Genomic DNA, 13482 nt, shown 5'->3' on the forward strand with positions numbered 1-13482 from the left:
GGATGGAGTCAGTGAGATCAGACAGTGTGTAACACGGGGAGGATGGAGTCAGTGAGATCAGACAGTGTGTAACCCGGGGAGGATGGAGTCAGTGAGATCAGACAGTGTGTAACACGGGGTGGATGGAGTCAGTGAGATCAGACCGTGTGTAACCCGGGGAGGGTGGAGTCAGTGAGATCAGACAGTGTGTCACCCGGGGAGGATGGAGTCAGTGAGATCAGACAGTGTGTAACACGGGGAGGATGGAGTCATTGAGATCAGACAGTGTGTCACCCGGGGAGGATGGAGTCAGTGAGATCAGACAGTGTGTAACCCGGGGAGGATGGAGTCAGTGAGATCAGACAGTGTGTAACCCGGGGAGGATGGAGTCAGTAAGATCAGACAGTGTGTAACCCGGGGAGGATGGAGTCAGTGAGATCAGACAGTGTGTAACACGGGGAGGATGGTGTCAGTGAGATCAGACAGTGTGTAACCCGGGGAGGATGGAGTCAGTGAGATCAGACAGTGTGTAACACGGGGAGGATGGAGTCAGTGAGATCAGACAGTGTGTAACCCGGGGAGGATGGAGTCAGTGAGATCAGACAGTGTGTAACCCGGGGAGGATGGAGTCAGTGAGATCAGACAGTGTGTAACCCGGGGAGGATGGAGTCAGTGAGATCAGACAGTGTGTAACACGGGGAGGATGGTGTCAGTGTGATCAGACAGTGTGTAACACGGGGAGGATGGTGTCAGTGAGATCAGACAGTGTGTAACCCGGGGAGGATGGAGTCAGTGAGATCAGACAGTATGTGACACGGGGAGGATGGAGTCAGTGAGATCAGACAGTATGTGACCCGGGGGGGGTTGGAGTCAGTGAGATCAGACAGTGTGTAACCCGGGGAGGATGGAGTCAGTGAGATCAGACAGTGTGTAACCCGGGGAGGATGGAGTCAGTGAGATCAGACAGTGTGTAAGCCGGGGAGGATGGAGTCAGTGAGATCAGACAGTGTGTAACCCGGGGAGGATGGAGTCAGTGAGATCAGACAGTGTGAAACCCGGGGAGGATGGAGTCAGTGAGATCAGACAGTGTGTAACCCGGGGAGGATGGAGGCCGTGAGATCAGACAGTGTGTAACCCTGGGAGGATGGAGTCAGTGAGGTCAGACAGTGTGTAACACGAGGGGGATGGGGCCAGTGAGATCAGACAGTGTGTAACACGGTGAGGATGGAGTCAGTGAGATCAGACAGTGTGTAACACGGGGAGGATGGAGTCAGTGAGATCAGACAGTGTGTAACCCGGGGAGGATGGAGTCAGTGAGATCAGACAGTGTGTAACCCGGGGAGGATGGAGTCAGTGAGATCAGACAGTGTGTAACCCGGGGAGGATGGAGTCAGTGAGATCAGACAGTGTGTAACCCGGGGAGGATGGAGTCAGTGAGATCAGACAGTGTGTAACCCGGGGAGGATGGAGTCAGTGAGATCAGACAGTGTGTAACCCGGGGAGGATGGAGTCAGTGAGATCAGACAGTGTGTAACCCGGGGAGGGAGTCAGTGAGATCACACAGTGTGTAACCCGGGGAGGATGGAGTCAGTGAGATCAGACAGTATGTAACCCAGGGAGGATGGAGTCAGTGAGATCAGACAGTGCATATCCCGGGGAGGATGGAGTCAGTGAGATCAGACAGTGTGTAACCCGGGGAGGATGGATTCAGTGAGATCAGACAGTGTGTAACCCGGGGAGGTTGGATTCAGTGAGATCAGACAGTGTGTAACCCGGGGAGGATGGAGTCAGTGAGATCAGACAGTGTGTAACCCGGGGAGGATGGAGTCAGTGAGATCAGACAGTGTGTAACCCGGGGAGGATGGAGTCAGTGGCTCAGTTCAGTCGTTGCCATCCAAAGTAAACATCCGAACACTACATGATTAATAAAAGTAAGGACCAATTAAGCCAGGTTCGATCCTGAGATTTGACTTGTCCAGTGGTATCAGCTGGAATCTTAACTCACTGTTTAAACCGTGCTGCAGTTTGTTGGGGTGTATTTTACCGTCCCACATGGCAGGAGAATCAGAGCAGGGGAGGGGCAGATCATGGAAAGATCCGTTGATCTTCAGTGGGATTTTCTGGCTTCGTCACTGTCTGGATTCACCTCATAGCCCCCAGCTATCTATTGGACAGTACCAGAGCTCATGAGCTCCCTCCATCTGTGACTGGGCTGAACCTCTAGATGGTCACTCAATTCCTCTTCCTGCTCAGACCCTGTTCTCTTTTAACTTTGTATTTGAACCGTTGATTCTTGCTCAAAATCTGGAACTTTGTCCTGTATGAAATTACGATTTTAATTATTTTCTGAACCTACCCGCATCCATTTTCACTCTTGTTGAAGATGTTGGATCTGATCCTTCAGCCCCGGTGGTGTTAGACGATCCCATATTCTGACACTCTGCAATAAATACAATTTTCCACATAAAATTGCACCGAGAAACACCTCATTACAGCCATACATTTTACATGTAATATTTCAGGAAATTTCTTTGCGACACAGAGTCACTGCTAATTCTGTTCAATTCTTGAAATATAAAGAGAAGGTGCTGGAAAATTCCGGCAGGCCTGGCAGCATCTGAATGAAAGAAAACAGAGTAAACATGTTGAGTCCACGATGACTCTTGGTTCGAACCCCAATGTTATCTCTGTTTCTGTCTCCACGATGCTGCCACAGCTACTGAGTTTTTCCAGTATTTTCTATTTTTGTTCCAGATCTCCAGTAGTTCATTTTTACCCGACCTGTGTATTCTGATTTGAAACGCGTCCAGGCAAGCCCAGGTAATCTGCAAATGTTCTTTCTCCATTGGGCTTGGCTTTCTTTCAGCAGCATCACAGGTAGAGACCGCTGACATTCCCTGTCAGTCCTCAATAACCAGTTATTAATAATTATAATTTAAATTATGCTCAGTTCCAGACAAGAAGCTAAGTTGTTTGAGCTCAATATAGGCAGTTCCCAATACCAGCTATCTATAGGACAATTCCAGTCCTCAGGAACTCCCTCACCTGTGACGCTGATGTCACTCCAGATGGTCACTCACTTCCCTCTTTCTACCCAGCCACTAGAAATATTTACCTCACAAAATGCAGCATCTCTCCTGGAACCAAACATAGTTTTACTTCCAATTATTAATAAGTAGTTTCAGTTTCCTCAGGACTTCTTTGTCTGGTAAACTAACAGTCCAGGCTCAATTCCCTATCAAATCTATCCATTGTGTCATCTGGAGAAGAGCTTTTTGCTTCATTCAGACACTTGCACGTGCAAAGACCTCTGTGTGTCGGATAGATTCTAATTATCAGATTAGCAAAGTAATCTGTTGCGCAATTAATAACCGGTCTCAGTTTCCAAAGGACCTGTTTGTTTGGTAAACTCACAGTGTGGGTGCAATTCCCTCTCTATCAAATCTATCCATTGTGTCATCTGGAGAAGAGCTGGATGAGTATTACAGACACTGCACGCTTCCAGGTGCACAGATCGGTGTCTATCTGACACCTGCACCAGTCTGCCATGAGGGACCCAGTCAAAGGATCATTAAGATCATTGAAAGAATGTGTCCGCTTTGCTATGGGTACGATTGTGCAAAGCCCGACTGTGATTTACTTCAAGGTGAAAGTGAATGGAAAATTTGGGTTTGAGGGTATAAAGCTACAGGAGGATGGAGTCAGTGAGATCAGACAGTGTGTAACCCGGGGAGGTTGGAGTCAGTGAGATCAGACAGTGTGTAACCCGGGGAGGATGGAGTCAGTGAGATCAGGCAGTGTGTAACCCGGGGAGGATGGAGTCAGTGAGATCAGACAGTGTGTAACCCGGGGAGGATGGAGTCAGTGAGATCAGACAGTGTGTACCCCGGGGAGGATGGAGTCAGTGAGATCAGTCAGTGTGTAACCCGGGGAGGATGGAGTCAGTGAGATCAGACAGTGTGTAACCCGGGGAGGATGGAGTCAGTGAGATCAGACAGTGTGTAACCCGGGGAGGATGGAGTCAGTGAGATCAGACAGTGTGTAACCCGGGGAGGATGGAGTCAGTGAGATCAGACAGTGTGTAACCCGGGGAGGATGGTGTCAGTGAGATCAGACAGTGTGTAACCCAGGCAGGATAGACCGATTAGCGAGAGGCAACATGGTTTTGTGAAGGGGAGGTCGTGTCTCACTAACTTCATCGAGGTTTTTGAGGAAGCGGCGAAGATGATTGATGAGGGTAGGGCAGTGGACGTTATTTATATAGACTTCAGTAAGTCCTTTGACACGGTCCATCATGGCCGACTGGTGCAGGTGCAGTCGCATGGGACCAGGGGTGAGCTGGCAAGGTGGATACTGAACTGGCTCAGTCAAACAAGACAGAGGGGAGAAGTGGAAGGGTGTGTTTCTGAATGGAGGCCTGTGACAAGTGACATTCCTCATGGATCAGTGCTTGAAACTTTGCTGTTTCTAATATATATATATATAATGATTTGGAGGAAAAAGTAACTGGATTGATTTGTAAGTTCGTAGACGACAGAAAAGTTGGTGGATTTGCAGATAGCGATGATGACCATCAAAGGATACAGCAGGATATAGATCGGTTGGAGGCTTGGGTGGAGAGATGGCAGATAGAGTTTAATCCAGACATATGTGAGGTAATGCATTTTGGAAGGTCTAATACAGATAGGAAATATACAGTAAATGACAGAACCCTTAAGAATATTGATTGACAGAGGGATCTGGGTGTACAGGGACACAGGTCACTGAAAGTGGCAATGCAGGTGGAGAAAGTAGTCAAGAAGGCAAAGGCACGCTTGCCTTCATCGGTTGGGGCACTGAGTTTAAAAATTAGCAAGTCATGTTGCAGCTTTATAGAACCTTAGTTAGGCTGTGCTGGGAAAAATAGTGTTCAATACTGGTCGTCACACTACCAGAAAGATCTGGAGGCTTTGGAGAGGGTACAGAAAGGATGTTGCCTGGTATGGAGGGCATTAGCTATGAAGAGAGTTTGGAGAAATTTGGGTTGTCCTCACTGGAACGACGGAGGTTGAGGGGCAACTTGATAGAAGTCTACAAGATTATGAGGGGCATGGACAGAGTGGATAGTCAGAAGCTGCTTCCCAGGGTGGAAGAGTCAATTATTAGGGAGCATAGGTTTAAGGTGCGAAGGGCAAGACTTAAAGGAGATGTACGAGGCAAGTTTTGTTACACTGAGGGTGGTGGGTGTCTGGAACTCACTGCCGGGGGAGGTAGTCGAAGCAGGTACGATAGTGAGTTTCAAGGGGCATTTGGACAAATACATAAATAGGATGGGAATAGAGGGATTGGGTCCCTGGAAGCGTTGGGGGTTTTAGTTAATTCGGGCGGCATGGTCAGGCTAAGAGGACCTAAGGACCTGTTCCTGTGCTGTAATTTTCTTTGATGGAGTCAGTGAGATCAGACAGTGTGTAACCCGGGGAGGATGGAGTCAGTGAGATCAGACAGTGTGTAACCCGGGGAGGATGGAGTCAGTGAGATCAGACAGTGTGTAACCCGGGGAGGATGGAGTCAGTGAGATCAGACAGTGTGTATCCCGGGGAGGATGGAGTCAGTGAGATCAGACAGTGTGTAACCCGGGGAGGATGGAGTCAGTGAGATCAGACAGTGTGTAACCCGGGGAGGATGGAGTCAGTGAGATCAGACAGTGTGTAACCCGGGGAGGATGGAGTCAGTGAGATCAGACAGTGTGTAACCCGGGGAGGATGGAGTCAGTGAGATCAGACAGTGTGTAACCCGGGGAGGATGGAGTCAGTGAGATCAGACAGTGTGTAACCCGGGGAGGATGGAGTCAGTGCGATCAGACAGTGTGTAACCCGGGGAGGATGGAGTCAGTGAGATCAGACAGTGTGTAACCCAGGGAGGATGGGGTCAGTGAGATCAGACAGTGTGTAACCCGGGGAGGATGGAGTCAGTGGCTCAGTTCAGTAGTTGCCATCCAAAGTAAACATCCGAACACTACATGAATAATAAAAGTTAGGATCAATTGAGCCAGGTTCGATCCTGAGATTTGACTTGTCCAGTGGTATCAGCTGGAATCTTAACTCACTGTTTAAACCGTGCTGCAATTTGTTGGGGTGTATTTTACCGTCCCACATGGCAGGAGAATCAGAGCGGGGGAGGGGCAGATCATGGAAAGGTCCGTTGATCTCGAGTGGGATTTTCTGGCTTCGTCACTGTCTGGATTCACCTTATAGTCCCAGCTATCTATTGGACAGTACCAGAGCTCATGAGCTCCCTACATCTGTGACTGGGACGAACCTCTAGATGGTCACTCAATTCCTCTTCCTGCTCAGACCCTGTTCTCTTTTAACTTTGTATTTGAACTGTTGATTCTTGCTCAAAATCTGGAACTTTGTCCTGTATGAAATTACGATTTTAATTATTTTCTGAACCTACCCGCATCCATTTTCACTCTTGTTGAAGATGTTGGATCTGATCCTTCAGCCATGGTGGTGTTACAACATCCCATATTCTGACTCTCTGTAATAAATACAAGTTTCCACATAAAATTGCACCGAGAAACACCTCATTACAGCCATACCTTTTACATGTAATATTTCAGGAAATTTATTTGCGACACAGAGTCACTGCTAATTCTGTTCAATTCTTGAAATATAAAGAGAAGGTGCAGGAAAATCCCAGCAGGTCCGGCAGCATCTGACGGAAAGAAAACAGAGTAAACATGTTGAGTCCACGATGACTCTTGGTTCGAACCCCAATGATATCTCTGTTTCTCTCTCCACGATGCTGCCACAGCGACTGAGTTTTTCCAGCATTTTCTGTTTTTGTTCCAGATCTCCAGTAGTTCATTTTTACTCGACCTGTGTATTCTGATTTGAAACGCGTCCAGGCAAGCCCAGGCAATCTGCAAATGTTCTTTCTCCATTGGGCTTGGCTTTCTTTCAGCAGCATCACAGGTAGAGACCGCTGACATTCCCTGTCAGTCCTCAATAACCAGTTATTAATAATTATAATTTAAATTATGCTCAGTTCCAGACAAGAAGCTAAGTTGTTTGAGCTCAATATAGGCAGTTCCCAATACCAGCTATCTATAGGACAATTCCAGTACTCAGGAACTCCCTCACCCGTGACGCTGATGTCACTCACTTCCCTCTTTCTACCCAGCCACGAGAAATATTTACCTCACAAAATGCAGCATCTCTCCTGGAAGCAAACATAGTTTTACTTCCAATTATTAATAAGTAGTTTCAGTTTCCTCAGGGCTTCTTTGTCTGGTAAACTAACAGTCCAGGCTCAATTCCCTATCAAATCTATCCATTGTGTCATCTGGAGAAGAGCTTTTTGCTTCATTCAGACACTTGCACGTGCAAAGACCTCTGTGTGTCGGATAGATTCTAATTATCAGATTTGCAAAGTAATCTGTTGCGCAATTAATAACCGGTCTCAGTTTCCAAAGGACCTGTTTGTTTGGTAAACTCACAGTGCGGGTGCAATTCCCTCTCTATCAAATCTATCCATTGTGTCATCTGGAGAAGAGCTGGATGAGTATTACAGACACTGCACGCTTCCAGGTGCAAAGATCGGTGTCTATCTGACACCTGCACCAGTCTGCCATGAGGGACCCAGTCAAAGGATCATTAAGATCATTGAAAGAATGTGCCCGCTTTGCTATGGGTACGATTGTGCAAAGCCCGACTGTGATTTACTTCAAGGTGAAAGTGAATGGAAAATTTGGGTTTGAGGGTATAAAGCTACAGGAGGATGGAGTCAGTGAGATCAGACAGTGTGTAACCCGGGGAGGATGGAGTCAGTGAGATCAGACAGTGTGTAACCCGGGGAGGATGGAGTCAGTGAGATCAGACAGTGTGTAACCTGGGGAGGATGGAGTCAGTGAGATCAGACAGTGTGTAACCCGGGGAGGATGGAGTCAGTGAGATCAGACAGTGTGTAACCCGGGGAGGATGGAGTCAGTGAGATCAGACAGTGTGTAACCCGGGGAGGATGGAGTCAGTGAGATCAGACAGTGTGTAACCCGGGGAGGATGGAGTCAGTGAGATCAGACAGTGTGTAACCCGGGGAGGATGGAGTCAGTGAGATCAGACAGTGTGTAACCCGGGGAGGATGGAGTCAGTGAGATCAGACAGTGTGTAACCCGGGGAGGATGGAGTCAGTGAGATCAGACAGTGTGTAACCCGGGGAGGATGGAGTCAGTGAGACCAGACAGTGTGTAACCCGGGGAGGATGGAGTCAGTGAGATCAGACAGTGTGTAACCCGGGGAGGATGGAGTCAGTGAGATCAGACAGTGTGTAACCCGGGGAGGATGGAGTCAGTGAGATCAGACAGTGTGTAACCCGGGGAGGATGGAGTCAGTGAGATCAGACAGTGTGTAACCCGGGTTACACACTGTCTGATCTCACTGACTCCATCCTCCCCGGGTTACACACTGTCTGATCTCACTGACTCCATCCTTCCCGGGTTACACACTGTCTGATCTCACTGACTCCATCCTCCCCGGGTTACACACTGTCTGATCTCACTGACTCCATCCTCCCCGGGTTACACACTGTCTGATCTCACTGACTCCATCCTCCCCGGGTTACACACTGTCTGATCTCACTGACTCCATCCTCCCCGGGTTACACACTGTCTGATCTCACTGACTCCATCCTCCCCGGGTTACACACTGTCTGATCTCACTGACTCCATCCTCCCCGGGTTACACACTGTCTGATCTCACTGACTCCATCCTCCCCGGGTTACACACTGTCTGATCTCACTGACTCCATCCTCCCCGGGTTACACACTGTCTGATCTCACTGACTCCATCCTCCCCGGGTTACACACTGTCTGATCTCACTGACTCCATCCTCCCCGGGTTACACACTGTCTGATCTCACTGACTCCATCCTCCCCGGGTTACACACTGTCTGATCTCACTGACTCCATCCTCCCTGGGTTACACACTGTCTGATCTCACTGACTCCATCCTCCTGTAGCTTTATAACCTGAAACCCAAATTTTCCTTTCACTTTCACCTTGCAGTAAATCACAGTCGGACTTTTCACAATCGTACCCATAGCACAGCGGACACATTCCGTCACGTTCAATGATCTTAATGATCCTTTGACAAGGTCCCTCTTGGGAAGTTAGTTAGGAAGGTTCAGTCGCTCGGTATGCATGGGGAGGTAGTAAATTGGATAAGACACTGGCTCAATGGAAGATGCCAGAGAGTGGTCGTGGAGGATTGCTTCTCTGAGTGGAGGCCTGTGACTAGTGGTGTGCCACAGGGATCGATGTTGGGTCCATTGTTGTTTGTCATCTATATCAATGATCTGGATGATAATGTGGTAAATTGGATCAGCAAGTTTGCTGATGATACAAAGATTGGAGGTGTAGTGGACAGTGAGGAAGGTTTTCAAAGCTTGCAGAGGGATTTGGACCAACTAGAAAAATGGGCTGAAAAATGGCAAATGGAATTTAACGCAGACAAGTGTGAGATATTGCACTTTGGAAGGACAAATCAAAGTAGAACGTACAGGGTAAATGGTAGGACTCTGAAGAGTGCAGCTGAACAGAGGGATCTGGGAATACAGGCACAGAATTCCCTAAAAGTGACGTCACAGGTGGATAGGGTCGTAAAGAGTGCCTTTGGTACATTGGCCTTTATAAATCGGAGTATCGAGTATAAAAGCTGGAGTGTTATGGTAAGGTTATATAAGGCATCGGTGAGGCCGAATTTGGAGTATTGTGTACAGTTTTGGTCACCTAGTTACAGGAAGGATGTAAATAAGATTGAAAGAGTGCAGAGAAGGTTCACAAGGATGTTGCCGGGACTTGAGAAGCTGAGTTACAGAGAGAGATTGAACAGGTTGGGACTTTCTTCCCTGGAGCGTAGAAGATTGAGGGGAGATTTGATAGAGGTGTATAAGATTTTGATGGGTATAGATAGAGTGAATGCAAGCAGGCTTTTTCCGCTGAGGCTAGGGGAGAAAAAAACCAGAGGGCATGGGTTCAGGGTGAAAGGAGAAAAGTTTAAAGGGAATATTAGAGGGGGCTTCTTCATGCAGAGAGTGGTGGGAGTGTGGAATGAGCTGCCGGATAAAGTGGTAAATGCGGGGTCACTTTTAACATTTAAGAAAAACTTGGACGGGTTCATGGATGAGAGGGTTGTGGAGGGATATGGTCCAAGTGCAGGTCAGTGGGACTCGGCATAAAATGGTTCGGCACAGACAAGAAGGGCCAAAAGGCCTGTTTCTGAGCTGTAATTTTCTATGGTTCTATCCTTTGACAAGGTCCCTCATGGCAGACTGGTGCAGAAGGTGAAGTCGCATTGGATCAGAGGTGAGCTGGCAAGGTGGATACAAAACTGGCTCGGTCAAAGAAGACAGAGGGTAGCAGTGGACGGGCGCATTTCTGAATGGAGGGCTGTGACAAGTGCTGTTCCTCAGGGATCAGTGATGGGACCTCTCCTGTTTGTAATACAGTGGAACCGATTTAGCGCAAATTCGGAAATAACGCGATGAATCATTGGACCCATTTTTTTAAACCCTGATTGGACCCCGAAATAGGACCCCGATTTAGCGCGACCCTGCTTTTTTCGCGATAACATTTTATGGACCCCAACCATCGCGTTATAACGGGGTCGCAGTATATATATAAATGATTTGGAGGAAAATGTAACTGGTTTGATTAATAAGTTTGCGGATAACATAAAAGTTGGTGGATTTGCGGATAGTGACGAGGACCATCAGAGGATACAGCAGGATCAGTTGGAGACTTGGGTGGAGAGATGGCAGATGGAGTTTAATCCGGACAAATGTGAAGTAATGCATTTTGGAAGGTCTAATACAGATAGGAAATGTACAGTAAATGGCAGAACACTGAAGAGTATTGATTGGCAAAGGGATCTGGGTGTACAGGTACACAGGTCACTGAAAGTGGCAATGCAGGTACAGATGTCATGCTTGCCTTCATCAGCCGGGGCATTGAGTTTAAAAATTGGCAAGTCATGTTGCAGCTTTATGGAACCTTAGTTATGCTGCACTCGGAATATAGTGTTCAATTCTGGTCGCCACTCTACCAGAAGGATGTGGAGGCTTTGGAGAGGGTACAGAAAAGATTTACCAGGATGTCGCCTGGTAGGAGGACATTAGCCATGAGAAGAGGTTGGAGAAACTTGGTTTGTTCTCACTGGAACGACGGAGGTTGAGGGGCGACCTGAAAGAAGTCTACAAGATTATGAGAGGCATGGACAGAGTGGATAGTCAGAAGCTTTTTCCCAGGGTGGTAGAATCAATTACGAGGGGGCACAGCTTCAAGGTACGAGGTTTAAAGGATTTGTGCGGGGCAGACCTTTTACACAGATGGTGGTGGGTGCCTGGAACTCGTTGCTGGGGAAGGTAGTGGAAGCGGGGAGGGTAGTGACTTTTAAGGGGCGTCTTGACAAGTCCATGAATAGGATGGGAATACAGGGATATGGTCCCCGGAAGGGTAGGGGGTTTTAGTTCAGTCGGGCAGCATGGTCGGTTGAGGCTCAGAGGGCCAAAGGGCCTGTTCCTGTGCTGTAATTTTCTTTGTAGTTTGATCGATGTGCATGTGCACACGTTCCCCAGTTCCTGCCCTCTGAGAATTGTACACCTTATTTTTTGTCTCTCCGTTTTCTTCCAACCAAATGCATCAGTTCTCACTTCAATGCCACAAATTATTGCTGCCAACTATATGCCCACTTCAGCAACTTGTCATTACCCATTTGGAGTTCCACACTGTCCTCCTCACAGTTTATAATACTTCATACCTTTATGTGTTTGCAAAATTTGAAATTGTCCCCTGCACATCAAGATCGAGATCAGAATATATTCCAGATAAAGCATGGGTCACAATCCCGATCCCTGGGGAACATCCCTACAACCCTTTCTCTGCCTGAAATATATCCATTGAGCATCACGTTCTGCTTCCAATTTTCAGTCATTTTTTTCTCTCTACGTTGCTAATGTCTGTTTTAGTCCATGAACTGAAACTTTTCTCACAAGTCCTCTGCATTGCTTTATATCCAATGCCTTTTTATAGTCCATGTACACCGCATTATTCTTATCGATCTTTTTTGTTTGTTTCCTCCTGATACTTTTTTTAAGCTGGCTTTTCCGATTCAAACCACTTGATTCCAAGTCACAACTAATTCTGTAATGAATCATTACTTCTGGAAGTGTGCCCGAGATGGCATCGGAGTGTGTTGATTTCTTCCAAGTCATCCCCAACATAGCCTCTAATTCTATATTTTACTCACATTCCATGCTTTTAAAAATCTATGACTCTAACATTACATCCTGAATCTAATGAATCTCTCATGTGCCCCCTCCAGTGCCAGTACACCCTTTCTCAAGTGAGAACAAAACTTCCCGTTATTCTGAGGCCATTCCCCCGAATTCTCCAGGCATGGCCATTATTTCCTTCCTGTGATTTGGAATTGGAGACCAAGAGTAGTGTGTCAAAGTTCGCAGATGACACTAGAACCTGAAGAGGGACATAGATAGTTTGATTGGGCAAGGGTCTGGCAGATGGGACTACAATGATGGTAAATGTGAGGTCATCCATTTTGGTGGGAACAACAGCAAAATGGACTGATTTAAATGGTGAAAAAATGCAGCATGCTGATGTGCAGAGGGACCTGGGTGTCCTTGAGCATGAATCGCAAAAGGTTGATTTGCAGGTGCAGCAGGTAATTAAGGCAGCAAATGGAATTTTGTGCTTTATTGATAGAGGGATGGAGTTTAAAAACCAGGAAGTTATGTTGCAGCTGTATACGGTGCTGGTGAGGCCATACCTGGAGTACTGTGTACAGTTTTGTTCTCCTTATTTGAGAAAGGATATACTGGCACTGGAGGGGGTGCAGAGGAGATTCACTAGGTTGATTCCGGAGTTAAGGGGGTTAGCTTATGAGGAGAGACTGAGTAGACTGGGACTATACTAATTGGAATTTAGAAGAAGAACGGCGGGGCGGGGGGGGGGTTATGAAGGGAATAGATAAGGAGACATGAGGTTGTTTCCACTGGCGGGTGAACTAGAATTCGGGGGAATGGCCTCAGAATAACGGGAAGCAGATTTAGGACTGAGTTGAGCAGGAACTTCATCACCCAAAGGGCTGCGAATCTGTGGAATTTCCTGCTCAGTGGAGCAGTTGAGGTTAACTCGTTGAATGTTTTTAAGGCAAAGATAGATTTTTCAACAGTAAAGGAATTGGGTGTTATGGAGAGTGGGCGGGTAAGTAGAGCTGAGTCTACAAAAAGGTCAGCCACGATCTTATTGAATGGTGGAGCAGACTCGATGGGCCTGATGGCCTGCTCCAGATCCTAGTTCTTATTTTCTCCTCTATGTACTTTATGAACAGTATGTTTTGTCTGTATAGCGCGCAAGAAACAATACTTTGCACTGCATGCCAATACATGTGACAATAATAAAACAAATATTAAACTTACGAGCCAGTGCTTGCATGGATGGTCCTTAAA

At 47.3% G+C, this 13482-nt stretch overlaps 2 protein-coding genes across 2 annotated transcripts in view; both read right to left on the reverse strand.

The window, feature by feature from the left end:
* The window catches only part of LOC144484914 (uncharacterized), a 59907-nt gene extending 53441 nt beyond the window's left edge, over positions 1–6466 (reverse strand). Inside the window, exon 1 of the mRNA XM_078203273.1 lies at positions 6415–6466. Coding sequence (XP_078059399.1) covers positions 6415–6466 — 52 coding nt within the window. The remainder of the gene's footprint in view (positions 1–6414) is intronic.
* The window catches only part of LOC144484922 (NACHT, LRR and PYD domains-containing protein 3-like), a 184988-nt gene that overhangs the window by 71108 nt on the left and 100398 nt on the right, over positions 1–13482 (reverse strand). The window lies entirely within an intron of this gene.

This window comes from Mustelus asterias, unplaced genomic scaffold (assembly GCF_964213995.1).
Source record: "Mustelus asterias unplaced genomic scaffold, sMusAst1.hap1.1 HAP1_SCAFFOLD_134, whole genome shotgun sequence".
NCBI classification, from domain to species: domain Eukaryota; kingdom Metazoa; phylum Chordata; class Chondrichthyes; order Carcharhiniformes; family Triakidae; genus Mustelus; species Mustelus asterias.